This window comes from Moschus berezovskii, chromosome 9 (assembly GCF_049115385.1).
Source record: "Moschus berezovskii isolate FMDL1 chromosome 9, NW_MosBer_1.0, whole genome shotgun sequence".
Lineage (NCBI taxonomy): Eukaryota > Metazoa > Chordata > Mammalia > Artiodactyla > Moschidae > Moschus > Moschus berezovskii.
This window is the reverse complement of record NC_142468.1, coordinates 87,460,827-87,488,208: the sequence shown is the minus strand read 5'-3', so window position 1 is coordinate 87,488,208 and position 27,382 is coordinate 87,460,827. Positions and strand designations below refer to the sequence as shown.

Sequence of the window (27,382 nt, the reverse complement as noted above, 5' to 3'; positions counted from 1 at the left end):
GCGGAGCGCCAGGCGGCGCCCCGGGCTCGGCGGGGACGCCGGCGGCTGCGGCGGGGCGGGCAGGTAGGCCCCGTGGGTTCGGCGGGGCGCCGGAGTCCTTGCGGAGGGCGCCGCGCGGCAAGCGGACGCCTACAGCTGGCGGAACGCAGGCAGCGCCGAGGGCAGCCGGGCGAGCGCCGGGGCTTGCGGCGGCGCCGGCCGAAGGCGGGGCAGGAAGGCCCGGGCCGCGCCGCAGCTTCTCCCGGCGTAGCCGCGGTCCGTCTGGCGGTGCCCCCACCCCAGGCCGCCTCAGAGGACGCGTGTCGGGACGCTGTCGTCTCACCCATGTCATAGCCCCTCCCCCAGGCCCGGCATCCCCGGCCGCCGGCCCCATTATCCCCCGGCCCACCCTCGCGCTGGCCCGCGGTCCGGGCCGGGCCCCTGGGCGGCGAGTGGCGCGGCGCCCCCGCAGAAGACACTCGTCAGCACGTTCTCACCCTGTCACCTCCTCTCTCCGCCTAGCTCGCCCCCGGCCGAGGGACCCCGGCCCCCTCCAGCCCGTTGTCCGCGGGCCCGGCCCCGCGCTGCCCGCAGGCTTGGCCCCACCTGCCCCTGCCCCTGCCCCCGCACCTCGGCGCGTCTCCCCCGGCAACGCGCGGCGCCCCGGGATGCAGCCCGCGGGCTGGGCGGCCGTCAGGGAGGCGGCAGGCCGTGACGTGCTGGCCGCCGACCTGCGCTGCAGCTTCTTCGCCTCGGCCCTGCGGAGCTACAAGCGCGACTCCGTGCTGCGGCCCTTCCCCGCGTCCTATGCCCGCCACGACTGCAAGGACTTCGAGGCCCTGGTGAGTGTGCCCCGTCGCCCCCAGCACTGCGTCCGGGCCGCGTTGTGTGTGGAACCCGTGTTTCGTGAAGGTGCCAGCCCCGCACTTAACACCCCCAGCCTGGTCTTGGGGAAGGTTTGTTTCCAGGAGCTCAGAACACTCCCAACACCCTAGATATTCACACTCCCAAATGACAACCCCGAGATGAAGTGAGGAATTCAACAGTTGCATAGGCCTCCACAGCATTTCCTAGTGAATCAGCTGATTCTGCTAAATAGGAAGTTATCTATCCCTTTGCAAATAATGAGACATCATAAGTCATCAAAGCCACAGGGACCTCATCTTCAGATGACGTAATGTGTGGCCAGTACTTTTATAAATTGTAACATATGTCCAGTACACATGTGAGCTGTTATTTCTCTGATGATTCAGGAGGGAGGAACTTAATTTATTGCAGTTCACCTCAGGGTCAGCCTTCCAAATATTAGTTATCTTTGTAATCCAAATGTTTGGAACTACCTAGAAAAATGGAACTTGCCAAACTTGCTTCTGTGAGAAATACAAAATCAAAAGCCTGTAGGCTTTAAAGACATTGAATGTGTACTCAGAGGTTTTCTCTCAGAGACAACTCCAAGCCTACCCCGGTTTCATTGGTGAGTTCTGCCAATCACTGACGAACTAAATAATTGCAGTCTTGCACAAATTCTTCCAGAGTAGAAAAATAGGGTAGTGTAATCTTGGTTCCGTTCCGTTCCGTCGCTTAGTCGTGTCCGACTCTTTGCGACCCCGTGGACTGTAGCCTACCAGGCTTCTCCGTCCATGGGATTCTCCAGGCAAGAATACTGGAGTGGGTTACCATTTCCTTCTCCAGGGGATCTTCCCGACCCAGGGATCGAACCCGGGTCTCCCGCATTGGAGGCAGACGCTTTAACCTCTGAGCCACCAGGGAAGCCCGTAATCTTGGTACTAAATCTAATAAGAATGATACAAGAAACTTATAGGCCAGTATCACTGAATTAGCAATATATAAAAATAATAATTACTTATTAATAGGTTGGGTTTTTACCAGAAATGTGAAATTAGTTCAACATTAGAAAATCTGTTAATATTACAAACCATTTTTACAGAATGTTGATCATGATTAGAATCAACAGATGTTTAAAATTATCTCCGATGATGATCAGTTATCCTATGAGGTGGTCAGTATTGGGTGACTCTTTTTGCTTTCACTCCCAGATGGTCAAGGGACAACGGCCCAGCTTCCTGGCCCTGCCTGGTCCATTGCAGCTTAGGCTAGGGATGTGTTGAGGGGGCTTCAGATCTTGACCACAGTGCACAGGGGTTTCAGGGTACTGGGAATGGGAGGTTGGAGAAAGAGGCAAGCAGACTGACTTCCCCCATGGTTTGTTCTGCAAATTCAAATATTTAATTCTGTGCATTTGTGCTATCAGAGTGTTGGGGAATGAACCTTTCTTCAGTTTTGTCAGTGGATATATACTGAGTTCCTGCTGTGGGCCAGGTGCTAAGGATACAAAATTAAAAGAATCAAGAAGAGGTTAACAGTCTGATCAGTTATCCTATGGGGTAAGCCCTGTATACAAAATGGAAGCCCAGAGCAGGACTCTACCCCTTGGCAGTGGGCTGGATTCAGAGAGCACTAACCAGGGGCAGTTACAACACCATGCTGAATCCCCAGGGATGTGGAGGATTTGGAGTTGCTGAGAGGAGGAAAGGGGTATTCCAGGAGGAATAGCAGGATGGGCAGAATACGAGGATCTCACCAAGAAGGACAAGTCTGTGCTTCCGTGTGACTTTTGTGGGGAACAGGAAAAGATGAGGCCAACCAGAGAAAGCAGGGCTGGGCATGATCTGCCCAGATGTGTAGATTTTATCCTTGGTCTGAGAGGGCAGTAGTGACATCCAGGATGTATAAGACCCTTGTGGTGGCAGGGTGACAGAGGGATCTGTTCAGGAGTAGAGAGAGAAAAAACTGAGGGTCAGAGGTACCAAACTCACCAGAGGTGATGCCCCACAATACGCTTTATTAATTTTTTCCAAAAAACATCCAAATGGACTAGAATGCTCAGCATGTTCTCTTTCTGCTAGAACAGAATCAGGTTACTTTGATGGATATGGGATAAACGCAAAGGGATCTTTGGAGTTGTTCATGCATTGATTTGTTCATGCTTTTTAAAAAATTCATTTTAATTATACAAGTAATGTTTGATTATATTCTTGTTATAAAAAATCCAAGTGAGAGAGTATAAGCACCCCTAATGGAGCTCACCCTGTCCCACATCCCTCTCATAGCCATTAGTGCACTCAATTTGGGGCATATGCGTCCTCCCATACCAGTAATCCCTTAGGAGAGCATTGACAATTTGGGTAGCCCCAAATAGCCGCCGCCTCTGTAGAAATAGACTGTCCTGCGCATGGAGCTCATTTTGGGGCCATTTTTAGACAGTGCACTCTTTCTCTCAGGGGCCACTGAAAAAAACACAGATTCTTACCGTCCCAACCTGTTACCATTCCTTATTGGGCCCCAGAGTGAGGGAAATTAGTGCAGGCTATGCAGATTCTTGGTTTTCTTTTAGGCATGGCTTTCAGAAGCTCTTTCTGAGGAGAAACCTCTCACCAGGCAGGTCCTGGCATGACCTCTGGGGGCATGCACATATTCTTAGATAAACACACTTTAGGTTTCGTTTTGCCACATGTTACACGAGTTAAAAGGTGCAGAGAACTTGGCATCTGGACCTGTGTCTCTCTGACTCAAAGGTTAACCTTTAAAAGGAGTCAGATCTGGACTCAGCCTTCTGGATCATTTTGTGGTTACTTGGAGAAGGAAGGTTTGTAGCTTTTAAAAGTCTCCCATTTTCCATCCCTGAACAGGGAAGATCCTATGTGCCTCAGAGCAACTTAGCTCCTGTGTCACAACTACTGGAAAAATATATCCTATTTTAATTTGTTTGGCTAAAATCACTTGCAAGTAATGTGAAACAGTGAATCATTTTCATCCATTTAAAATTAATTTTCTCTACATTATGAGGTGTCCTAATACACTTGCTGCAGTTTCCAAAAATTAGAGCTCTGGCTTAAATTACTTCCTTGACAGTTGTTTTCCTGAGACTGCCCGCTGCTGAGCCACACTCTGAGTCTTAGCATGGCTCTGGGCTGTTCTTTCATGGGCTTCCCGGATGGCTCAGATGGTAAAGAATCTGCCTGCAGTATTGGAGACCCGGGTTTGATTATTTCATAGGCCCCCAAGTTCCAAATCATCTCTCAAGTGCCTTGTTTTGAGGACATTTCTATCAGTGTTCAGCTTTTTCATTTTGTATTAGTTCTTTGTATTCCCAGTGCCTGGCCTGGGAGGTGCTTATAAGATGTTTGAGGAATCACACTGGGTATGTGCTGATTGCCCAGGCTGAGGGTTTTTTATTCTGTTTTTTGCGGAAAGAGTTGACTAAGCTCTTTTCAGGTCAGAGAATCTGTAGCATTCTTGGAATGTCCAATAGTCTTGACCATCACCCCCTCAAAATTCAGGTTGTACAGTTCACATTCCTGAATCACGGACACAGAATCTTGTCACTGGTGTCACAGCCTTAAGGTTTTTTGTTTTGTTTTTCCCCCTAGAAAACACCATGCCCTGGTTCTCCATTAGCCTGCAGACCCTTGCTGGGGGTGGGAGGTGGGCGGGGATGGCTCTTATGTATTAATTTCAACCCCTTACCACCCAAAGTGTGGTTGAGGGCCTGCAGAATCAGCATCACCTCGGAGCTTGTTAGAAATGCAGCTTTTTGGGCCGCACCCCAGACCTATGCAATCAAAATCTGCATTTTAAGGAGATCCATGAGTGTTTCTGGGTGTTTGTGGGCTTCCCTTGTGGCTCAGCTGGTAAAGAATCCGCCTGCAATGTGGGAGACCTGGGTTCGATCCCTGGGTTGGGAAGATTCCCTGGAGAAGGTAAAGGCTACCCACTCCAGTATTCCGGCCTGGAGAATTCCATGGACTGTATAGTCCATGGGGTCACAGTCAGACACGACTGAGCGACTATCACTGTGTGTTTGTGTGCCTAGTAAAGCCTGTGAAGCACTGCAGCCAGTCTACACTATTCCCATCTCCTATCTGGGGGCCCGGACTTCTCCAGTGACTGTTGGTTTGGGTCTGGCTTATAATGTCTAGACAAACCGACTCCAATGTCTGGATTAAAATGTGAATAAGCTTCTTGCCTGACCCCAGGGCTTGCCTGTCCTCTCCAGGCCACCCCCTCTGTCCATGCAAACTCTGCTTCATCCTTTAAGATACAGCTGGAACTTCCTCTTATTCTGTGCCTCCACTTCCTAGCAGTTAGGAGTCCTTCGTCTGGGTTCCTACACAATTTTAACAAATTTGCTCTTATAAATAATGCTGTGGTGGGAATTCCCCGGGGGTCCAGTGGTTAGGACTCCATGCTTTTGTTGCCAAGGGCACGGGTTTGATCCCTGGTCAGCCGGTACTCTTGCCTAGAAAATCCCATGGATGGAGGAGCCTGGTGGGCTGCAGTCCGTGGGGTCGCTATGGGTTGGACACGACTGAGCGACTTCACTTTCACACATTGGAGAAGGAAATGGCAACCCACTCCAGTGTTCTTGCCTGGAGAATCCCAGGGACGGGGGAGCCTGGTGGGCTTCCATCTATGGGGTCACACAGAGTCGGACACGACTGAAGTGACTTAGCAGCAGCAGCAGCAGCAAACTAAGGTCCTTCTATTACATTAATCATTGCTTATATCTCTAGTTATTTTCTTGAAGTAAATTCCAAAAGGTGAAATTGCTGGCTCATCAGTTAACAGACCTTTCTAAGGAAGACTTTTGTTGCTTATTTCCAGATTGGAAATTGAATGTTAACATTTACTGGGAAGATCATTCTTTATAAGGGCCTCAACCTTGGCTTGGAAATGGCAACCCACTCCAGTGTTCTTGCCTGGAGAATCCCAGGGACGGGGGAGCCTGGTGGGCTTCTGTCTGTGGGGTCACACAGAGTCGGACACGACTGAAGTGAGTTAGCAGCAGCAACCTTGGCTTGAATTGGAATTACCCGAGAAGCTTCAGAAACTGCTGACATCTGCGTCTCACCACGTAGATATTCTGATTTAATTGGTTTGAGGTGGAACCTAGGCATTGTGTTTTTTGTTTATTTGTAGAGAATATGTAGTTTAAAATTTTTTCTAGTAATTGATTTGATCATTTCATGGGCACTCATGTGCTGCGTAGTGGAGGAAATGGTAGCTAACAGATTCATTGTGGTCAATAAGTGTCCTTTAGGTACATACTTGGTATCTCAATGTAAACCTCTCAATCTCTCAGATTATATTTTTATTTCTGTTTTCAGGAGGATTGTGTGTAACGCATTTAATCTTCCTAATAACTCAGTGATGTAGATTCTGTTATCATCTCTGTCACCATCAGCTCATCAGTATGTGAGATGGTGGCAGACAACTCTCCAGCTTCCAGGTGATGCTGGTGTGGGGTTAGGGTAGAAAACCGCCCTTTTTAAGGGTCCGTGTGATGACTCTTTTTATGAAGAGGACTCTTGTAGACTCTCAACCCTAATCTGTTTTAGTCAGTCTGGATTTTCATACCTTCAGTTCAGTTCATTTAGTCACTCAGTCGTGTCTGACTCTTTGTGACCCCAGGACTGCAGCATGCCAGGGTTCCCTGTCCATTATCAACTCCCGAAGCTTGCTCAAACTCTCGTCCATCCAGTTGGTGATGCCATCCAACCATCTCATCCTCTTTTCCCCTTCTTCTCCTGCGTTCAGTCTTTTCCAGCATCAGGGTCTTTTCTCATGAGTCAGTTCTTCGCATCAGGTGGCCAAAGTATTGGAGTTTCAGTTTCAGCATCAGTCCTTTCAATGAATATTCAGAACTGATTTCCTTTAGGAGTGACTGGTTGGATCTCCTTACAGTCCAAGGGAATCTCAAGAGTCTTCAACACCACAGTTCATAAGCATCAATTCTTCAGTGCTCAGCTTTCTTTATGGTCTAACTCTCACATCCATACATGACTACTGGAAAAAACATAGCTTTGGCTAGATGGACCTTTGTTGGCAAAGTAGTTTCTTTGCTTTTTAATAAGCTGTCTAGGTTGGTCATAGCTTTTCTTCCAAGGAGCAAGCGTCTTTTAATTTCATGGCTGCAGTCACCATCTACAGTGATTTTGGAGCCCCCCAAAATAAAGTCTGTCACAGTTTCCCTTGTTTCCCCAACTATTTGCCTTGAAGTGATGGGACCGGATGCCATGGTCTTTGTTTTTTGAATGTTGAGTTTTAAGCCAACTTTTTCACTCTCCTCTTTCACTTTCATCAAGAGACTCTTTAGTTCTTCTTTGCTTTCTGCCATAAAGGTGGTGTCATCTGTGTATCTGAGGTTATTGACATTTCTCCTGACAAACTTGATTCCAGCTTGTGCTTCATCCAGCCCAGCATTTCTCATGATGTACTCTACATATAAGTTAAATAAGCAGGGTGACAATGTACAGCCTTGAGGTACTCCTTTCCCAACTGGAGAAGGGAATGGCAAACCACTTCGGTATTCTTGCCTTGAGAACCCCATGAATGGTATGAAAGGGCAAAAAGATAGGACACTGAAAGATGAACTCCCCAGGTCAGTAGGTGTCCAATATGTTACTGGAGATCAGTGGAGAAATAACTCCAGAAAGAATGAAGAGACGGAGCCAAAGCAAAAATAGTGCCCAGTTGTGGATGTGACTGGTGATGGAAGTAAAGTCTGATGCTGTAAAGAACAATACTGTGTAGGAACCTGGAATGTTAGCTCCATGAATCAAGGCAAATTGGAAGTGGTCAAACAGGAGATGGCAAGAGTGAACATCGACATTTTAGGAATCAGTGAACTAAAATGGACTGGAATGGGCGAATTTAACTCAGATGACCATTATATCTACTACTGTGGGCAAGAATCTCTTAGAAGAAATGGAGTAGCCCTCATAGTCAACTAAAGAGTCCGAAATGCAGTACTTGGGGGCAATCTCAGAAACGACAGAATGATCTGTGTTCGTTTCCAAGGCAAACCATTGAGTATGACAGTAATTCAAGTCTATGCTAAAACCAGAAATGCTGAAGAAGGTGAAGTTGAATGTTTCGATGAAGACTGACAACACCTTCTAGAACTCACCCCCCCAAAAGATGTCCTTTCATTATAGGAGACTGGAATGCAAAAGTAGGAAGTCAAGAGATACCCGGAGGAACAGGCAAATTTGACCTTGGAATACAAAATGAAGCAGGGCAAAGGCTAACAGTTTGGCCAACAGAACTAACATCCTTTTCCAACAACACAAGAGAAGATTCTACACATGGACATCACCAGATGGTCAATGCCAAAATCAGTTTGATTATATTCTTTGCAGTCAAAGGTGGAGAAGCTCTATACAGTCAGCAAAAACAAGACTGGAAGCTGACTGTGGCTCAGATCATGAACTCCTTATTGCAAAATTCAGACTTAAATTGAAGAAAGTAAGGAAAACCACTAGACCATTTAGGCATGACCTGAATCAAACCCCTTATGATTATACAGTGGAAGTGACAGATTCCAGAGATTTGATCTGATAGTCTCTGCCTGGAGAACTATGGACGGAGGTTCATGACATTGTACAGGAGGCAGTAATCAAGACCATCCCCAAGAAAAAGAAGTGGAAAAAGGCAAAATGGTTGTCTGAGAAGGCCTTACAAATAGCTGAGAAAAGAAGAGACGCGAAAGGCAAAGGAGAAAAGGAAAGATATACCCATTTGAATACAGAGTCCCAGAGAATAGAAAGAAGAGATAAAGCCTTCCTCAGTGATCAGTGCAAAGAAATAGAGGAAAACAGTAGGATGGGAAAGACTAGAGAGCTTTTCAAGAAAATTAGAGATACCAAGGGAACATTTCATGCAAAGATGGACACAGTAAAGGACAGAAATGGTATGGACCTAACAGAAGCAGAAGATAAGAAGAAGAGATGGCGAGAATACTCAGAAGAACTGTACAAAAAAGATCTTCATGACCCAGTTAACCATGATGGTGTGATCACTCACCTAGAGCCAGACATCCTGGAATGCGAAGGCAAGTGGGCCTTAGAAAGCATCACTACGAACAAAGCTAGTGGAGGTGATGGAATTCCAGTTGAGCTATTTCAAATCCTGAAAGATGATGCTATGAAAGTGCTGCACTCAGTATGCTAGCAAGGTTGGAAAACTCAGCAGTGGCCACGGGACTGGGAAAGGCCAGTTTTTATTCTAATCCCAAGGAAAGGCAATGCCAAAGAATGTTCAAACTACTGCACAATTGTACTCATCTCACACGTGAGCAAAGTAATGCTCAAAATTCTCAAGCCTGGCTTCAACAGTACATGAACTGTGAACTTCTGGATACTCAAGCTGTATTTAGAAAAAGCAGAGAAACCAGAGATCAGATTGCCAACATTTGTTGGATCATTGAAAAAGTAAGAGAGTTCCAGAAAAACTTCTATGTTATTGACTACGCCAAAGCCTTGTTGTGTGGATCACAACAAACTGTGGAAATTTCTTTAAGAGATGGGAATACCAGACCACTTTATCTGCCTCCTGAGAAATCTGTATGTAGGTCAAGAAGCAGCAGTTAGAACTGCACTTGGAACAACAGACTGGTTCCAAATAGGAAAAGGAGTACATCAAGGCTGTATATTGTCACCCTGCTTATTTAACTTACATGCAGAGTACATCATGAGAAATGCCAGGCTGGATGAAGCACAAGGTGGAATCAAGATTGTCAGGAGAAATGTCAATGACTCAGATATGCAGATGACACCACCCTTATGGCAGAAAGCGAAGAACTAAAGAGCCTCTTAATGAAAGTTAAAGAGGAGAGTGAAAAAGTTGACTTAAAACTCAGCGTTCAGAAAACTAAGATCATGGCATCCAGTCCTATCACTTCATGGCAAATAGATAGTGAAACAATGGAAACTGTGACAGACTTTATTTTTTTTGGGTTCCAAAAATACTGCAGATGGTGACTGCAGCCATGAAATTAAAAGACGCTTGCTCCTTGGAAGAAAAGCTATGACCAACCTAGACAGCTTATTAAAAAGCAAAGACATTACTTTGCCAACAGAGGTCCATCTAGTCAAAGCTATGTTTTTTCCAGTAGTCATGTATGGATGTGATAGTTAGACTATATAGAAAGCTGAGCACTGGAGAATTGATGCTCTTGAACTGTGGTGTTGGAGAAGACTCTTGAGATTCCCTTGGACTGCAGGGAGATCCAACCAGTCACTCCTAAAGGAAATCAGTTCTGAATATTCATTGGAAGGACTGATGCTGAAGCTGAAACTCCAATACTTTGGCCACCTGATGCGAAGAATTGACTCATTAGAAAAGACCCTGATGCTGGGAAAGATTGAACGCAGGAGGAGAAGGGGATGACAGAGGATGCATCACTGACTCGATAGACATGAGTTGAAGCAAGCTCCGGGAGTTGGTGATGGACAGGGAAGCCTGGCGTGCTGCAGTCCCTGGGGTCTCAAAGAGTCGGAGATGACTGAGTGAGTGACTGAACTGAACTGAACTTTCCTGACTTGGAAACAGTTTCTTGTTCCATGTCCAGTTCTAGCTGTTGCATCTTGACCTGCATACAGATTTCTCATGAGGCAGGTAAGGTCGTCTGTTATTCCCGTGTCTTTAAGAATTTTCCATATTTTGTTGTGATCCATACAGTCAAGGCTTTGGCATAGTCAATAAAGCATAAGTAGATGTTTTTCTGGAACTGTCTGTCTTTTTCTGTGATCCAACAGATGTTGGCAATTTGATCTCTGGTTCCTCTGCCTTTTCTAAATCCAGCTTGAACGTCTGGAGGTTTTTATACCTTAGGTTTGTGGAAAACGAGGTGAACCTGTAGCAGCTATGCTGTCTTACCTTTCCTGCCTTCGTCTCAGTGGGCCACCCCATTTTCCAGGTGTCACTCTGTTGTCAGGTCCCTGAGGCTGGTGACCTTGGCTGTAGCTTTGGTTCATTTCCTTCCAGCACCTCCACCCACAGCTAGTAATCATGGCCTCAGGCATCTTCATAGACAAGGGTTTTTTGTTTTTTTTTTTCAGATGTTCATTCCTGCTGCCAGTCCTTCTAGGACAGTATTGCTTAACATCTAAGCCTGAGTATCCCCACTTTTCCGGGTGATAAGAATCACCTGTGGCAACTTCTGTAAACACAGTGTCTTGGGCCACGTCCCCAGGAGAGTTTGATCTGGAGTGTTGCCAGGTGTCCGTTGAGCTGTCCCGTTCCCATCCCAACTCCCTCCCCTGCCCCAACCCGGACCCTTAGCAAGGATACTGAGTTGTCTCCTTCTAAGGTCATTGGTCAAGTGAAGAGGAACTCAAAAGCCTCTTGATGAAAGTGAAAGAGGAGAGTGAAAAGGTTGGCTTGAAGCTCAACATTCAGAAAACTAAGATCATGGCATCTAGTCCCATCACTTCATGGGAAATAGATGGAAAAACGGTGGAAACAGTGTCAGACTTTATTTTTTTGGGCTCCAAATCACTGCAGATGCTGATTGCAGCCATGAAATTAAAAGACGCTTACTCCTTGGAAGGAAAGTTATGACCAACCTAGATAGTATATTAAAAAGCAGAGATATTACTTTGCCAACAAAGGTCTGTCTAGTCAAGGCTATGGTTTTTCCCGTGGTCATGTATGGATGTGAGAGTTGGACTGTGAAGAAAGCTGATCGCCGAAGAATTGATGCTTTTGAACTGTGGTGCTGGAGAAGACTCTTGAGAGTCCCTTATACTGCAAGGAGATCCAACCAGTCCCTTCTAAAGGAGATCAATCCTGGGTGTTCATTGGAGGGACTGATGCTAAAGCTGAAACTGCAATACTTTGGCCACCTCATGCGACGAGTTGACTCACTGGAAAAGACTCTGATGCTGGGAAAGGTTGGGGGCGGGAGGAGAAGGGGACGACAGAGAATGAGATGGCTGGATGGCATCACCGACTCTGTGGACATGAGTTTGAGTGAACTCCGGGAGTTGGTGATGGACAGGGAGGCCTGGCGTGTTGTGATTCATGGGGTCGCGGAGAGTTGGACACGACTGAGCGACTGAACTGAACTGAAGGTCATTGGTCCCCTCTCTTTTCTGCTTGTCCCCTGCTGGTTCCCTGCTCTTGGTTTTTCAGTCACCCAGACCACCTCTTCCTTTCTCAAACCCCTTTGACCGCTTAGCAGTGTCCAGTGTTCAGGACTTGCCCAGGCTCCTTCAACCACTTCTCCAGCTGCATCCTTCCTTATTCCTTAGAGCAGAGGCTGCAAAAGGTGGCCTGTGGGATGACAGGTTTTGTTTCTCATCTGGTCTTTTATAAGCAAGAAAAAAGTCTGAGGTTCTACAGCCTGGGTAGAGGCGGCCCTTAGGCAGAGAGCAGCTGGAGGTTGGTGGCTGGGCCCTTTGCTAGGCCTCCAGTTCAACACAGTCCTCACTACTCTTTCCTAGACAACCTCTTTCTCTTTTTCATCACTTCCCTGGCCTTGGGGCATTTGAGCCCTGGACCATCTTTTGGGAGAGGCTCTGTTCCCTTCTCTGCCTCTTTGCCATGCTCTTTCCCACTGGGAATTCTCTTCCTCTCAAAATTCTACACCCTCACTCAAGGTTCCTCTCCCACCCTACTTGCTTTGAAAGCCCTTCCGTCTGCCTTCCCCTCAGCCCCCATGAATGCCTGCCCTCCTCCTGAACACTTTGCCCCTCAATCCAGTTGTTGATAAATGCCTTCTAATGGCACCAACTGTGGTTCCTTTCTCTCGTCTAGATGGAGAGTTTGTCTTCTTGACCAACCCCCCCACCCCATACCACACATGACGTACGTCTTTCTTCTTAAGCCCTTTGACAGGGCTTAGGCATAGACAGTAGCTAGCTGTCTTGGCTGTATTATTCAGGAAACATACCTCGAGCTTCCCAAGCAGCCTCTTAAAGTTCTTCTAGAATTGCTCTCGGAGAAGGCAATGGCAACCCACTCCAGTACTCTTGCCTGGAAAATCCCATGGATGGAGGAGCCTGGTAGGCTGCAGTCCATGGGGTCGCCAGGAGTTGGACACAGCTGAGTGACTTCACTTTCACGTTTCACTTTCATGCATTGGAGAAGGAAATGGCAACCCACTCCAGTACTCTTGACTGGAGAATTCTAGGGATGGGGGATCCTGGGGGGTTGCCGTCTATGTGGTCGCATAGAGTCGGACACGACTGAAGTGACTTAGCAGCAGCAGCAGCAGAATTGCTCTTTTGGGCTAAAATAGTCAGTCCACTACTAAATTTCTCCATTGATTTGGTAGGAGAGCATCATGGAGAATGGACTTGCATCAGGTTACCTGGCTTTGTGTCTCTGCCTTGCCACTGAATAACTGTGTGATCCTAGGCAAGGTACTTGAACTCTCCAAGCCTCGGTTTCCTTATTTTTATGTATGTTTGTATGTATGTACATATATATCTTTTAAAATTAAAAAATTTCTTTTATTGAAGTATTCTTGATTTCCAGTATTGTTTGAGGTGTATAACACAGTGATTCATAATTTTTAAAGGTCATTCCCTTTATAGTTAATATAAAATATTAACTATGTTTCCTTCACTACACAATATGTCCTTGTAGCTTGTCTATTTTTACATGGTAGTTTGTGCTTCCGGAGAAGGCAATGGCAAGCCACTCCAGTACTCTTGCCTAGAAAATCCCATGGACAGAGGAGCCTGGTGGGCTGCAGTCCATGGGGTCGCTACTAGTCAGACAAGACTGAGCAACTTCACTTTCACTTTTCACTTTCACACGTTGGAGAAGGAAATGGCAATCCCCTCCAGTGTTCTTGCCTGGAGAATCCCAGGGATGGCGGAGCCTAGTGGGCTGCCATCCATGGGGTCGCACAGAGTCGGACACGACTGAAGTGACTTAGCAGCAGCAGCAGTTTGTGCTTTGTAACCCCCTACCCCTTCCTTATCGCGCCTCCCTTTCCTCCTCCCACTGATAACCAGTAGTTCTCTATATCTGTGTTTGTTTGTTTTGTTATATTCACTAGTTTTATTTTTTGATTCCACATATAGGTGATATCATACAGCATTTGTCTTTCTCTGTCAGACTTATTAGCACAATGCCCTCCAAGTCCATCTGTGTTGTTGCAAATGGGAATAATGCAACAGCAGTGCCCCTCTGTGTGGGCAGGCAGCTGTGGGAAGAGCCTAGGCCTAGCTCAGAGTTGAGAGGGGTCTCTCCCACGTCCATAGACTGAACCCTGAAAGGGCCCTTGCCTGACAGTCTCTTGTGAGGCCTCAATGACTCGGTCTGGCTGTTGGCAAAGGCTGTGGCTCGCGGGTGGGATCTGAGGGCAGCGATGGGTGTGCTCATTCCCATGGGAGATAAGACTCTGGCATAACAGGTGTCGACCAGGAGTAGGAAAGCGTGCCAGTGGAGGCCACGGTGTAGCTGAGGGGAGATCATTTGGAATGCATCTTTGGGTACCCTCAGTGGCTCCATGTTGCCTACAGAGCAGAAAAGTCAGAGTCCCCAAGGAGGGTGCAGGGTCCTTCACAGGCTGATCTCAGGTCGTCTTCTCACTGCTGTTTCCCCTGGTGATGCTTCCCCCACAGTCTTAAGTTGTCGCCGCTCTGAACCAGTTGCAGTTGATGATGACAACACTCTCGGCAGCCCCACTAACTTACTGCCTTCTTACTGCTCTCAGCACAGTACTTGTTTAACTTGGTTAACGTTCAGCAGGAGCCTCGGAAGTGGCTAATCTCATTCCCATTATATGTTTGAGGAAACTGAAACCCAGGAAGTTAACTCACCCAGGTCATACAGCTAGTAAGGGCTGAGCCCAGATTTGGGCCTGAGCCACCCGGGAAAAGAGCTTGTGGTTAACTTCCCTTGATGCCCCTGACTATAGGCTGCACTTCCGTGCTTCTTGTGCCTTTGCCTGTCCAACTCTGTCACCCAGCACCTCCCCTTCAAAGCCTTTTCTGACCGCTTCCTTTTCTCCCAGCACCTACCCAACAGGGGTCTCTTTTGTTCCCCTTTGTAGTTTGTACCCATCTTTGTTATGACAGTGAATAGTTTTAAGTCATAATTATTCATCTTTCTGCTTCCCTGCTGTGTAGCATCAATTCTTGTGGAGCATCTACACATCCCTGTTTTTAAATTGGGTCCCCACTGATGGCCCACAAGGCGTGCAGATTTAGTTTTATCAGAAACCTGAGTCTATTGATTGCATCTTTAGAAACAGAGACTGGAATAAGACAACTCTGAAATGTTACAGGGTTAGGGAATAATCCCCCCAAGGTTTGCAGCTGTGAACCAGCTAGAAACAGAGGAAAGAACTGCTGATATTCATGAAGTACCAACTACATCCCTAGGAAAGGTATGTGTTGTCCAGGGAGAAAAACAAATTGGAAGAAAAGAAATGGACATACACTGTATAGACCAGGCCCTGAGATTCTTTTACCTTCTTTGATCTTCCTGACAACCCACATGGAGATAGTGGGGTTCTCATGTTAGAGAGATCGAGGCTCAGCCAGGTCTAGTGGCTGAGCCAGGTCTAAGGCGTGGGGATTCAACCTGAGATCCATCTTTTCTTTTCTCTACATCCAGGGAAACAGAACTTGGAAAACACAAGACAGTCCTTGGTCTTGGGGAATCCTGGCCAATTTGGAGAGACAGTACTGGGGCTGAGTGCTTTAGGGGTTTGGAGGAGAGGGCTGCCTGGGTCGGTAGGGCTGGGGGAAGGGGCATTCCGGGGGACTGAGTGAGCAAAACTTGGAGGGCGTATGTTCACAGGTGTCACCAGTCTGCTGCTACTGCTAAGTCACTTCAGTCATGTCTGACTCTGTGCGACCCCATAGATGGCAGCCGACCAGGCTCCGCCGTCCCTGGGATTCTCCAGGCAAGAACACTGGAGTGGGTTGCCATTTCCTTCTCCAATGTCTGAAAGTGAAAAGTGAAAGTGAAGTCGCTCAGTCGTGTCCGACTAGTAGCGACCCCATGGACTGGCAGCCCACCAGGCTCTTCTGTCCATGGGATTTTCTAGGCAAGAGTACTGGAGTGGCTTGCCATTGCCTTCTCCGCACCAGTCTGCAGTGGTGTTTTAAACCCCATTCTGGAGAGATTTGGCTTCTCGTCAGTTCTAATTTCTGAGCAAAAGCTACAGATACCTTGTAGCTCTCTGCTAGTCTAGGTCCCCAGTCACCTATCAGAAATCCTGGCACCAAATCTGTTGTGGAATTCAGATTCTGCCTAATTTTACAGAGGCAGTGTTGTCCACCTCACACACCAGGTACTAGCCTACATCAGAAGGCTCTGGGATGGATCACAGCTCACAACAGGCATTCCATTTCTGCAGAAGTCCTTGTTGTGGTCCACAAAGAGGTCCAGGAGCTAGTCTTTGCCCTCAAGTGTGACAGCTCAGGTGTTAAGGAGATGAGATTCACATTGAGTGACTGCAGGAACTGCTCTGGTCTAATGAAGCCCCATGCTCCACAGAGGCTGGCCCCTCTAGTAACAGTATCATAAACGTAACTACCAGGGTCCTCACAGAAAGTCACCACACTTGGGGAAACCCCAACCATGGATTCCCCACTCACAGTTTCTTCCAGCCCAGCTGGAGTTACCATTTGGGTTGTAGTTACCATAAATGGTGTCGCTTAGTTATGTATGTAATTGCTACATTTCTTTTATCTGGTCTCCAGGGGAACAGGTGGATAGGAAATTAACTCATGCTGAAGGGAAAAGGCATTGTTAATCCTTTACCCACAGTATATACTGTGTATTTGGTAACATCTCCAGCAGGGTGCATCCCATGATTAGGTATTGAAAGTCCTGCAGGAAAAGACTTTGTGTTAATAGTAACACAAAGTGAGATAATTTGATGAAATGAACTTCACATCTGCTCAGGTTAAGTTTTGTGTTTTTTTTTAAATATTTGTTTATTTGGCTGCATCGAGCCTCAGTTGCAGGAAATGGGCTTAGCAGCCCCACAGCATGTGGGATCCTAGTTCCTCCACCAGGGATCAAACCCACATCGCCTGCATTGGAAGGGGGATTCTTAACCACTGGCCCACAAGGGAAGTCCCTCAGGTTAAGTTTTTTAAAATTATTTATTTATTCTTGGCTGTGCTGCTTGGGCTTTTCTCTGGTTGCAGTGCTCGAGCTGCTCATTGCTGTGACTTTTCTTGTTGTGGAGCACGGGCTCTAGGATGTGTGAGTCAGTAGTTGCAGTTGCCCGCTCTGGAGCACAGGCTTGGTGGTTGTGGCTTATTTGCTCAGTGGCATTGGTGTCTTCCCAGACCAAGGATCGAACCCAAATCTCCTGCATTGGCAGGTGAATTCTTTACCACTGAGCCACTCGGGAAGCCCTTCAGGTTAGGTTTTGTATCAGTTGAGTTACATGTAACCTTCCAGTGTTCAGAGTGTTAGGAGTTGGGCAGTATTTGGAAAGGGATCACAGACTTATGCTTTTTGCCCTCTTAAGAAATTCCTTGGAACATGAAAGAAGTGCATGTTGCCTGCCTTACCACTAGAGGGCATCTGGTTACTATCATTTTTCCCCAGGATCCTTGTTAACAGAAGTTTTCTCACTTCAGCTTGCAGATGCCAGCAAGTTACCTAACCTGAAAGAACTTCTCCAGTCCTCAGGAGAAAAAGAGCCTCGAGCCTGGGACCTGATGAGCTGGATTTTATCCTCAAAGGTCCTGACAATCCACAGTGCAGGGAAGTCAGAGGTGAGACTTTGGTGTATAGGATCACAGATTCCTGGGCCTGGAGAGCTGTGGGACCTCTTTGTGCACCAGCGTGACCTGGGCAGCTTGTTGAAAATGTATATTCCTGGACCCTGTCTCCAGAGATTCTGATTCTGTGTCTAGAGTGGGGCCCAGGAGTTTACATATTGGCAGGACAAAGCTGTGTTCTCCCTCCTTACTAGCTGTGTGACGCTGAGCAGTTTTCTGGGCGCATTTCAGTACCTGAGTTTTCACTCTGTAAAATGGGAATAATGATAGTATACTTCCGTCAGTGAACTGGCTCTGAGAATTAAATGAATTTTCTCACTTAGAATAATGCCTGAGGACACATGCTAAGGGCTCAGAAAATGTTGGCTATCACAAGCACCCCAGATATTTCTAACAAGGGGGGATCCTTGACCACAGCTTAAATGATTCCAGCTCTCAGGAAGCAACCAGCCAGAGTGAAGTGGTGGATATCCTTAGACTCTGGGTTCAGATCCCATCTATTATTTAGTCTTCTGTGCCCTATTTGTAAAATGAGAATATTAACAGCTCAGAAGGGAGCTATGACAGAATGTGTGTCACCCCCAGTATAGTTTCTAGAACAGGGCAGACACTCTGTAATTTGGCTTCCCTTGCCTGGCTGGGATCTTACAGGGACAGGCTGGGATGACAAGGGTCAAAGTGTAGACTGACAGATCGCTAATCTGGCATTCTTACCTCTAAGTGGTAATAGGGGTTTGTCTGTACATTCTTCCCTTAATCATTTTTAATTTAAGAGCATTTGATTTTATAAGTTCCCGCTAAAGACAAAAATCCTCCTTACGTGGCCTAGAATTTGGTATCTCGGTTTCTGGTGTCTAGGGACATCCCCCATCCACGTTGGGTGGTAAGAAAACATCAACATCCCTGGAGTGGGAGTCAAGATACCTGTGTTCAGGTCCAGGCTGGGCTGCTAACTCCTGGATGCTCTTTCGGTTTCACTTTTGTCATCTGTTAAATTTAGATTTACTCCTTCCTCATCAGGCGTTTACTGGCTGTTGGGTGTTACAGGCAAAGTAGATAAAGCAATTGCTTCTTGATGTTTGACTATACAGATTATATAGATTTAAATTCCATTAAAATATGAAGTGTTGGGATCCAGGATTATCAACTTTTTATTTATCGTGACCAAGTAAGGACATTAGTCTACTGCATATCATTTTACAAAAGGATATTTTAATATGAAAAAGGGAGGATGGCCCTGACCTCCAGCTAAAAGGATAGTTCTTTTAAAGAAGGGCTCATGGCAGCCTTACATCAGTGTAAATATATCTGTGAACTTGCCCTTATTTTTGTCATTTAATCATAACCCAGAGAAAAGTTTACCACAGACTGACTTTGGTCTGGGATGTACTTTTGGAAAATTACAGAAATGATGTGGTCTCTGCCCTGAAGAGCATTATTACCCCTTAAGAAGTTCATCCTTGCATATCAGTTGACTTCTGCTGCATCACAAACCATCCCCCAAATCTACTGACTTGTAACAACTCGGGCTGCTTCTCACGATTCTCTGGGTTGGTCGGGTGGTTCTTCTGAGCAGGGCTGCCTCACACGGGGCTTCTCTAGGGTAACCTCACTTAAGCGTATGGGGCTTCAGCTATCCCAGCTGAAGGCTGCTGTGGCTGGCGCCTGCTTCTACAAAGCTGTCATCCTGTAGAAGGTTTGCAGGACTTGTGAAGGGTTCCCAGCAGCAGACAAGGGAAGCTCTTTTGCCATATGCTTACCAAGGTACCATTAGCCAAGAGAAGTGAATATTTAAGGGGTGGAGAAATTGATTCCATCTCCCGATGAAATCTTGTTGGAATTCCACCTGCAAAATCACATTGCAGAAACGTGAATGGACAGGGATGGGAGGAAAAATTCGTGACCAGTTTTGTAATTTATCACACCTTTCTAGCTCCTGATAGTATTGTAAAGGTGGAATGCAGGAAATAAATGTGAAAGTGTAATGAAAATTAGATGTGATCTTTAGTTAGAAGGTACAATTCATACTTCTTAGTTAGCTGACTGTAGGGGAAAACACATTAGAGGAAAGCAGTCTTGAGCTGTAGGCTCTGAACTTGTTTATAAACTGATGTTTTTATTGCTGTGAAAACAGTTGGTCTCATGAGCAGAGCCCATAGGAGCTAAGCCCAAGGCTTTAGGAGGCCATTTTGGCAGCACTCTTTACCAGCTTCCCAAATAAAACTGCGACTTCCTGCATGTTTTCAAGTTTGAAAAGATCCAAAAGCTGACTGGTACCCCTCACACGCCTGTCCCCGTGCCGGACTTCCTGTTTGAAATCGAGTACTCCGACCCAGCCAACGCCAAATTTTATGAGACCAAAGGAGAACGCGACCTCATCTACGCCTTCCACGGGAGCCGCCTAGAAAACTTCCATTCCATCATCCACAATGGCCTGCACTGCCACCTGAACAAGGTGGGGCCCAAGTCTGCTGACATCAGAGGGCAGTGAGGTGGGTGGTCAGAGCTGGTGAGGGTAGGGGTAGGTAGGTTCACTAAGGTCTTGCCACTCAAAGTGTGGTCTGTTGACCAGCAGCATCACCTAGGAGCCTGTGAAATGCAGAATCCTTGGCCCACCAGACCTGAGTCAGAGCCTACATTTTAACAAGGTTTCCAGGGGATTCCTCTACTGATGAAAGTTTGAGAAGTGTCGCTTTAAAGATGGTTCCCAGCCTTGGCTGCACATTTAGAATTGCTTGGGGGAGCTATTAAGAGTCTGGATGCCTGGCTATGTCCCCAGTCAATTAAGTCAGAATCTCTGGGAGTGGGGCCTGGGCACCAGTATGCTTCCAGAGCTCCCCAGGTGATGCTACTGTGTGGCCAGCCTGGTCTTCCCAGCATGATCCCTGGACCACATCACTGAGAGCTTGTTGAACACGTGGAATCTCAGGCCCATCTGCACCCCATCATATGAAAAATCACAATTTAGTAGACTCCCAAATGATTCATGTGCATGTTGAAGTTTGAGAAGTACTTTCCCTGGGGACCCTCCAAGAGTCAATCATTGAGGAAATTGAGAGGAGCTCCCTCCTTGAGCTCCCCTGCACCATTTTTTTTTGAGGGGGGCGCTCCTGTGCTGGGTCATCATTGCTGCACATGGGCTTTCTCTAGTTGGGGCATGCGGGGCCAACTCTTCATTGCGGTGCGCAGGGTTGATTGCCCCACACCATGTGGAATCTTCCCAGCCCAGGGATCAAACATGTGTCCCCTTCATTGGCAGGCAGACTCTTAACTACTGTACCATGAGGGAAATCCCTTTCCTCCCTTTTTTTTAATGGGCAAATTTACTTAACCTCTCAGAGCCTCGGGTTCCTCATCTGTAAAATAGGATGCCATTCCCCACTTTCTGGTGTCCTGACAGGACTGAAACACATCACGTATGCAAGGGGCTCTTCTGTACTTAAGCACTAAGGAAGCAGTGGCTTCTTTTAGAGGCTGAAGGAGAGGGATTGGGGGGGTGGTTGGAGGGCTGCAGCTTCTCCCTTAGTTGTGCCAGCATCGGCCTTGTCTGGGGGCTGGCTCCATGAGCTGTGGGCTATTTGTAGCTGATGCAGCCCCAAGGCAGGAGAGACTTTTCCAACACCACTGCAGCTGATTATCGCAGTTGGGTTTTGTTGAGGAGGATGGGCTTGTTTACTCTGGCTCTCAGCTTATTATTATGGCCAGGCTACTGGAATCCAGGGGCCCAACACTTCACACTACAGCGCGTCTGAAGAAGTTCCCTGCCGATTTCAGTCTTGTAACCAAGGCTTTGCTTGGTTGAGGGGTTTGCTGCTTAGAAGCATCTCATCAGAGCCCTTTGGTGAAGTGGATGTTCTTCTGGCCACCTCTGTCTGGGTTTTCAGTGAGGGGCTTGCTTGAGGGAGCCTGCCTGCCAGCTGAAGCTCTAAGAGTGTTTCCTTGGTAGAGATACTCCCAAGTTTCCTGCTGTTGCTCTCCCCTGTGCATGGTTCTTGAGTCTAGGGAATTGTGTATACACGAGAGGCATAAGCAGAAATGGCTGTAGGGTCAGATCAGAGACATTGCCTCCTTGGAGAAGATCTGTGCTAGCTTTTGAGATAATGGGGACATTGTAAAATGGCCAAGCAGAGGCTTGTTTCGTTTCCCCTAAGCTTCACTTAATTGGTTGAGAATTGTGGATGTCTGGTGCCACTGAATAGGATGTTTCTCAGTTCTCAAGTAGAGGATGTTCAATGAGTTGTGTAAGGCCGTTCAATCATCTTAAAATGCTGACACTGAGGCCCAGAGATAGAATTTGAATTACAACTTATGTCAAATTCCATCCATTGGTAGCAGTTACTTGGAATGTTGTGTTGAGAAGGAATCTGAATCAGTATGAATGAGTGCCATGATTGATATTTTTAAGTTGGCATCATGATTGATTATTGATGTCTGCATGGGCAGAGGATGTGTTTGCTATGCCTGCTGTAGCCTCAGCTTGCAGGTATTTCACCTGAGAGCCTTCTCTTTTACGTGGCATGCTTCCTTGTGGAGGACAGCAAGTTAGTACCTACCACCAGCGATCTGCCTCCTAGAATTTTGGACCTTTTCTTGGTCTGCACCAACACAAAACTTAACCTTGCTTCTCATATAGCCCTGCCTTACTTGGTTACAGTGTCTGGTCTGAGAGATTCATTTCTTTTCCAAGTAATGACTCAGGTTACTTTCCCTAGTCACTTAGGTGTGACCCCCCTCTCCCTGCACATAGGGGCGTGCCTTTGCTCCTCCAAGCCTGTCAGTGTCACTGTGCTTAATCCAGTCCTGTAGCAGGAATTACTGATGCCCTGAGACACAGGAGCCTGTGATGGGATACCCACCCCTCTCTTGTGCCAGGCGTTCTGTGTGGTGCTTTCTGCATCGTCTCATTGCATCCTTGCCTACGACCTTGTGAAGAATAGATTATCATCGCCACTTTGCAGGTGTGGAAACTGAGGCCCAGAGAATTTATATTACTTGCTTTCTTGTTAGAGGGTTAGGCGGGGTTCAAACATGGGTCCTTTTGGGCTCTTAACACCTGTGTTTCTCTTACTCAGCCTTGAGCACTAGAACTACTAGTTTGCCAGGTGAGTCAGCCACATCCGCAGTCAGTTAAACTGTGGTGAGGTAGGAATGTGTTTTGTAATATCCCTGTGATGATGTCATGGGATTGTTTGCTGTTATGTCTTTTGCTGGGAGAAGGAGAGGCTGGAAGACTTTGTGTTAACAAACTCTGCTGAAGAAAGACCTGTGTTGTTTTGCTGCACCCACTCGGCGCTCACCCAGCCCTGTTTGTGTTCTGTTTATCTCCACCGTTCCAGACATCCTTGTTTGGGGAAGGGACCTACCTCACCAGTGACCTGAGCCTGGCCCTCATTTATAGCCCCCATGGCCACGGGTGGCAGCACAGTCTCCTCGGCCCCATCCTTAGCTGCGTGGCTGTGTGCGAGGTCATTGACCATCCAGACGTCAAGTGCCAAACGAAGAAGAAGGGTGAGTAAGCACTTGGCCCTGACCTGGACTGCAGGCCTCTGGGTGTCAAGCTCTTGCTTTTGGCCCAGCTGTTGGGTGGAACACCCATTGCATGGCAAGGGCTGGGCTGGGTGCAGAGCGGTGTGGGATAGAGCCCGCCTTCAGGGAGTGAGCCGTCTCCTTAAGGACTGAACACAAGGTGAAAAGGATATCACCTCCTACAAGGCAGTAGGTCAGTAGTGCCAGCTGAGGGTGCTGATAAGGTCCATGGGATAGCTCAGAGGAGGGGGCAGTCACGATGGGTCCAAATGCTCAGGGAAAGCTTTGGGGTAGAGAAGATGAAAATGAGCTTGCGAGGCCAGAGCATAGACTCCTTAAAGGCAGAAACTGGGTCTCACTCACTCTTGGGCACTTAGTGTCAGCAGGAAGCCTGGTACGTACTTGACATTCAGTAAACATTTGCTAAACTGAAGCTAACGATGCGTCTCACCCTGTTCCTCCAGGCCACTCTGGTGTGTGCTGGAGCCCCAGGAGGATGTGAGGGCCAACTGAGGCCGTGGGGGTAAATCCTGGGTTCCCCAGTGAGCAGATGACCAGTGGGCCCCTCAGTCTGCTCTCCTGATCTGTCCCTTAAAGCTCTGCCTCTTGCTGTTTTGTCCTGAAAGGCAGAGAAGTCACAGAACTGTCATTCTAGACTCCAGAACTGGCCTGTTGGTTCCACTAAGAGGAGAATTGAGAACACTGTTCCTGGCCCCTAATGTAAAACAACTGGAGTCCTGAGGAACGGGCCCAGGTCTGACGCCACTCTCCCAAACCAGACAGCATGAATATTCGCCTGTATAATTCTTAGGAAGTCTGCACACTGTGACATTAAACATCAGGACAAGACCTTGTAATATCTGCTGTCACGAAGCTTTGGCCTGTTGTGGGCTTTTTTGGTTGTTGTATTTTTGGTTCTTTTTCATAAAACTTTTTCATGTTACTAAAAGGAAAGGTTTTTTTTTAAACAAGTCATGGTACAAAGGGTGGAAGATGAGTGTTCTAGGAAGCTCGAATCCAGAACGGTTAATTTAAAATGCCTGTTAAAAGACTTGTTTCAGAGCAAGTCCTGTTGCTAGTCCCAGATGATTTTTTTTTGCTGTGGCCATCAATCTGCTGCTTCCCTCTGCTTTCCCCACTCAGGCTTTTTCTTTTTTACCCTCTCGTATCTTTTTTCATTTTCCTGTTCCCTTTTCCCTCTTCCTGGTGGTCTGTCTGACGGACTCTCCTGTTTTTAAGTCCTGCTTCCCATACATACACAGGCCGTTCCTCTGCCTGCCAGGGCCTCTGCACACTCAGGACCAGGAGGCTTGACTCCTTTCTGCTCATAGTTTGCTTTTGTTACTGCATTTCCCCCTGTAAAGTTGTGCTTTTTCTCCTTATTCAGATTCCAAGGAGATAGATCGCAAGAGAGCGAGAATCAAGCACAGTGAAGGGGGCGACGTCCCTCCAAAGTACTTTGTGGTCACTAATAACCAGCTCTTGCGTGTGAAGTACCTGCTGGTGTACTCGCAGAAGCAGCCCAACAGGTGAGAAGGACGGTTGCTGCACAAAGTCCAGGAGGACAGCCAAGGGCTGTGTTCATGGGAGTGGGTTCCTGGTTATCAGCGGCCCCTCTCCCTCAGCCTGAACCGCAGCTATGTATAAAATACATAAAGCACTCTGCTTCATATAAGGGGTAAGGAGTGAGGAATACGTTGAATAAAATGTGGTCCTGGCCCTAGGGGACTGTATATTCTAGTGAGGAATAGCTTTGTTAACACAAATGACTTGAGGGATTAAATGAAGCCGAACCGTGAAGCCCCTTAGCCACCTCGGCTCTGATCACAAGACTGAAATCCACTGACTGGGCTGAGCTGAGAGGAAGGGTGGGGCCGGGACTGGGCTGGAATTCTGATTCTGTGCTGTCTGGCTCAGTCACTTTCCACAGTGACTCTCAGACCACCACCTGCTCCTTTTTGGACCTGAGATGCTTCATCTTTATCTCTAAAATTAGAGTGTTGAATCCAGTAGCAGATGAGGCCATTCTAGCCTGTAAGAATCAGAGTGGTGGATTCCTCATGCTGTTCCAGCAGTGTGTATTTGGGGGTTTGGCAGGGCTCTCTGGGGTTGAGGGTCACTTTGAGATTTTGTTGCATTGTTGGTAGCATTTCTTATGGGGATGAGCAACAGGCAAGCAGGTTAGACAGGGAAAGGGTTATTGTTAATACTCCCAACTCCTGCTTGTCTATACCACCGACTTCTATGCTTCAGGATTCAGTAAACTAGTAAAATCATCTCCCCTTAGATCTGGGAAATATGTCCAGGGTTCCTAGGTTTGGGGGACAGTATCCTGTGGTTTAAAATCATCTGGCTTTTTCTACTTGAAAGTTCCTTTCCTTTCCCACTCCTTCCTGCAGTGCCTCTGTACTGCACATTTGGATGGCTTAGATCATCTCCCAGTGGGTCAGAGAGGATTTCCCCTGCTCAGAGTGATATCTGTGCATGTCTGAAAGTGAAAAGCCTTGTGCTAAATACCCTGCCACCTGCCGCCATCTGGTCATCTGCCTAAGCGAGGTCATCTGTCTAGATACCATAGTCTTGCTTAAGAAAAGACTGGTTATAAAAGGTACAAGAGGAGCTATAAAAGAAAAGATCAGGATGAGCTCATTGCATAGCTGTCTTTGTACATTTAGAAATTGTTCTGGTGAAAGGCATGTCAGCGCCAGGGCAAACAGCTCCAGATTTTTTGAGGAAAGGAGCACACATGAAGCTTCATTTCGTGGCTCACTCAGAGGATGAAATTCATCATTCCATCTTCTCTGAGCCAGAAGTTGTTGCATACCCTTTAAAAAAATATTTTTCTCTTTGTTCCAACATCACCCCCCCCGCGCCACCCACCCCCGCTGAAGCAGGGCTTCCAGCCAGCTCTCCTGGGTCTCCAGCCATTGGTTTACGGTCATGATCACCCTGTATCTGCTGCTGCTGCTCACAGTGAGTGTCATCAACTCCTCAGCTTTCCAACACTTTTGGAATCGTGCGAAGAGATAATCTTTCTGGGCCTGGTGTGGGGGCCACCTCGATCACGTGCCTTACGATAACTCGTTCTGTACCTCCTGTGCCCCCCATCGAGCCAGGTCGAGCCTGGGGGCCACTTGGGCACCACAGGACAATTTTCATATGCCATAAATGTATCAATTGCCTTTGTCGATGTTCTCCATCACTCTAGTCAATGGAGGGCACTGGCCCCTCTTAGCTTTTGGGGGAGAGTTCCTGTCTGTTCCTTCCTAAACAGTCTTAAGGAGTTGGCTTTTTTGCCAGGGCCAAAGGAGAAAGTCCTGCTGCATTTGAAAACAAAGTGTCCAGGCTGTCTGTGGGGTGTTTACAATTGGTTCTGGTGGACATCGGCCCCTCTCTAACGCCTTCTTGGAAGGCAGGAGAAAGTGTAGTGGGGACTATAAATCACTAGGCAGTTGCCTTGTTTTGACTTGAGACACCCAAGAGGAACAGTCCTGTTTCTCATAAAACTCAATGGGATCATTTTGAATTCCATCAGCCTTTGTATGCAAGTGCAAAACACTTTTCACAGTTTTCTCATGTCAACACACAGTCCTCCGCTACAGCTGTAACCCCTCCACCCAGCCACGGATGAGAAAGGAAGGAGTCAGAGACCTGATAAAAACGATGAGCAGCTCGAGTCGTCTTTTTCTAAAAATTACCAATTGCTGATTACAGCCTAAATAGAACCAAATGTTTGTTTTCTGATTTTTTTTTAAAAATAACTATTTGACAATTTGTTTTTGTGAGCTAAAAGGGGAATTTCTAAACCTAGAGCACCATTTGGCCAGTGCACACAGCCTCTTTCCTGGCCGTGCTTTAGAGGAAAAGGATTTGAGCTGCAGGCCTGACTCTTGCTCTCATTCTCACGAAGCTGCCTTGATCATGGCCCATCAGCCACAAGTGCTACACTGCAGGCCTTCTGGGGGTGGCCGGCCTTTGAAGCAGAGGCTGGCTTCAGTGTGTCCCAGGTGTGTGGGGGCCACACCTCCCTCCCAGGTCCTGCAGGTCTCTGGGACTCAGCCTGAGCTTTAAATGCTCAGGAAAAGCCTCAGGCTGCTCCGAGAGCACTGGTCCTACCTGCTGTATTCTCTGCCCCCCCTTCCTGCCCAGTGTCAGCCATCACGGAGCCCTGATTTTGGGGGGAGATTTCTGTAAAGAAGATGGAAAGTCATTTTTCTATAATTTGTGAAGTTGTGAAAAAGCCACTATCATGGTTTCTACATTGAATATTGGAACATTTCAGAAATAATAAAGATATTTTCCTAATT

At 47.2% G+C, this 27,382-nt stretch overlaps 1 protein-coding gene and 1 long non-coding RNA gene across 4 annotated transcripts in view; one reads left to right on the top strand and one right to left on the bottom strand.

Annotated features, from left to right (window-relative positions):
• The window catches only part of LOC129562581 (uncharacterized), a 96,234-nt gene that overhangs the window by 24,303 nt on the left and 44,549 nt on the right, over positions 1-27,382 (bottom strand). The window lies entirely within an intron of this gene.
• Positions 7-27,382, top strand: PARP16 (poly(ADP-ribose) polymerase family member 16). 3 transcript variants are annotated; one of them, XM_055435886.2, is made up of 7 exons: positions 8-63; positions 502-821; positions 17,406-17,543; positions 19,798-20,004; positions 22,886-23,057; positions 24,463-24,604; positions 25,967-27,382. In XM_055435886.2, the coding sequence occupies exons 2-7, from the start codon at positions 648-650 to the stop codon at positions 26,103-26,105; spliced, it is 972 nt and encodes a 323-aa protein (XP_055291861.1). In that variant the 5' UTR covers positions 8-63; positions 502-647; the 3' UTR covers positions 26,106-27,382. The 3 variants fall into 3 exon arrangements, with proteins under 3 accessions (XP_055291859.1, XP_055291861.1, XP_055291860.1); XM_055435884.2 differs by having other exon boundaries at positions 7-821; XM_055435885.2 differs by having other exon boundaries at positions 9-821; positions 25,970-27,382.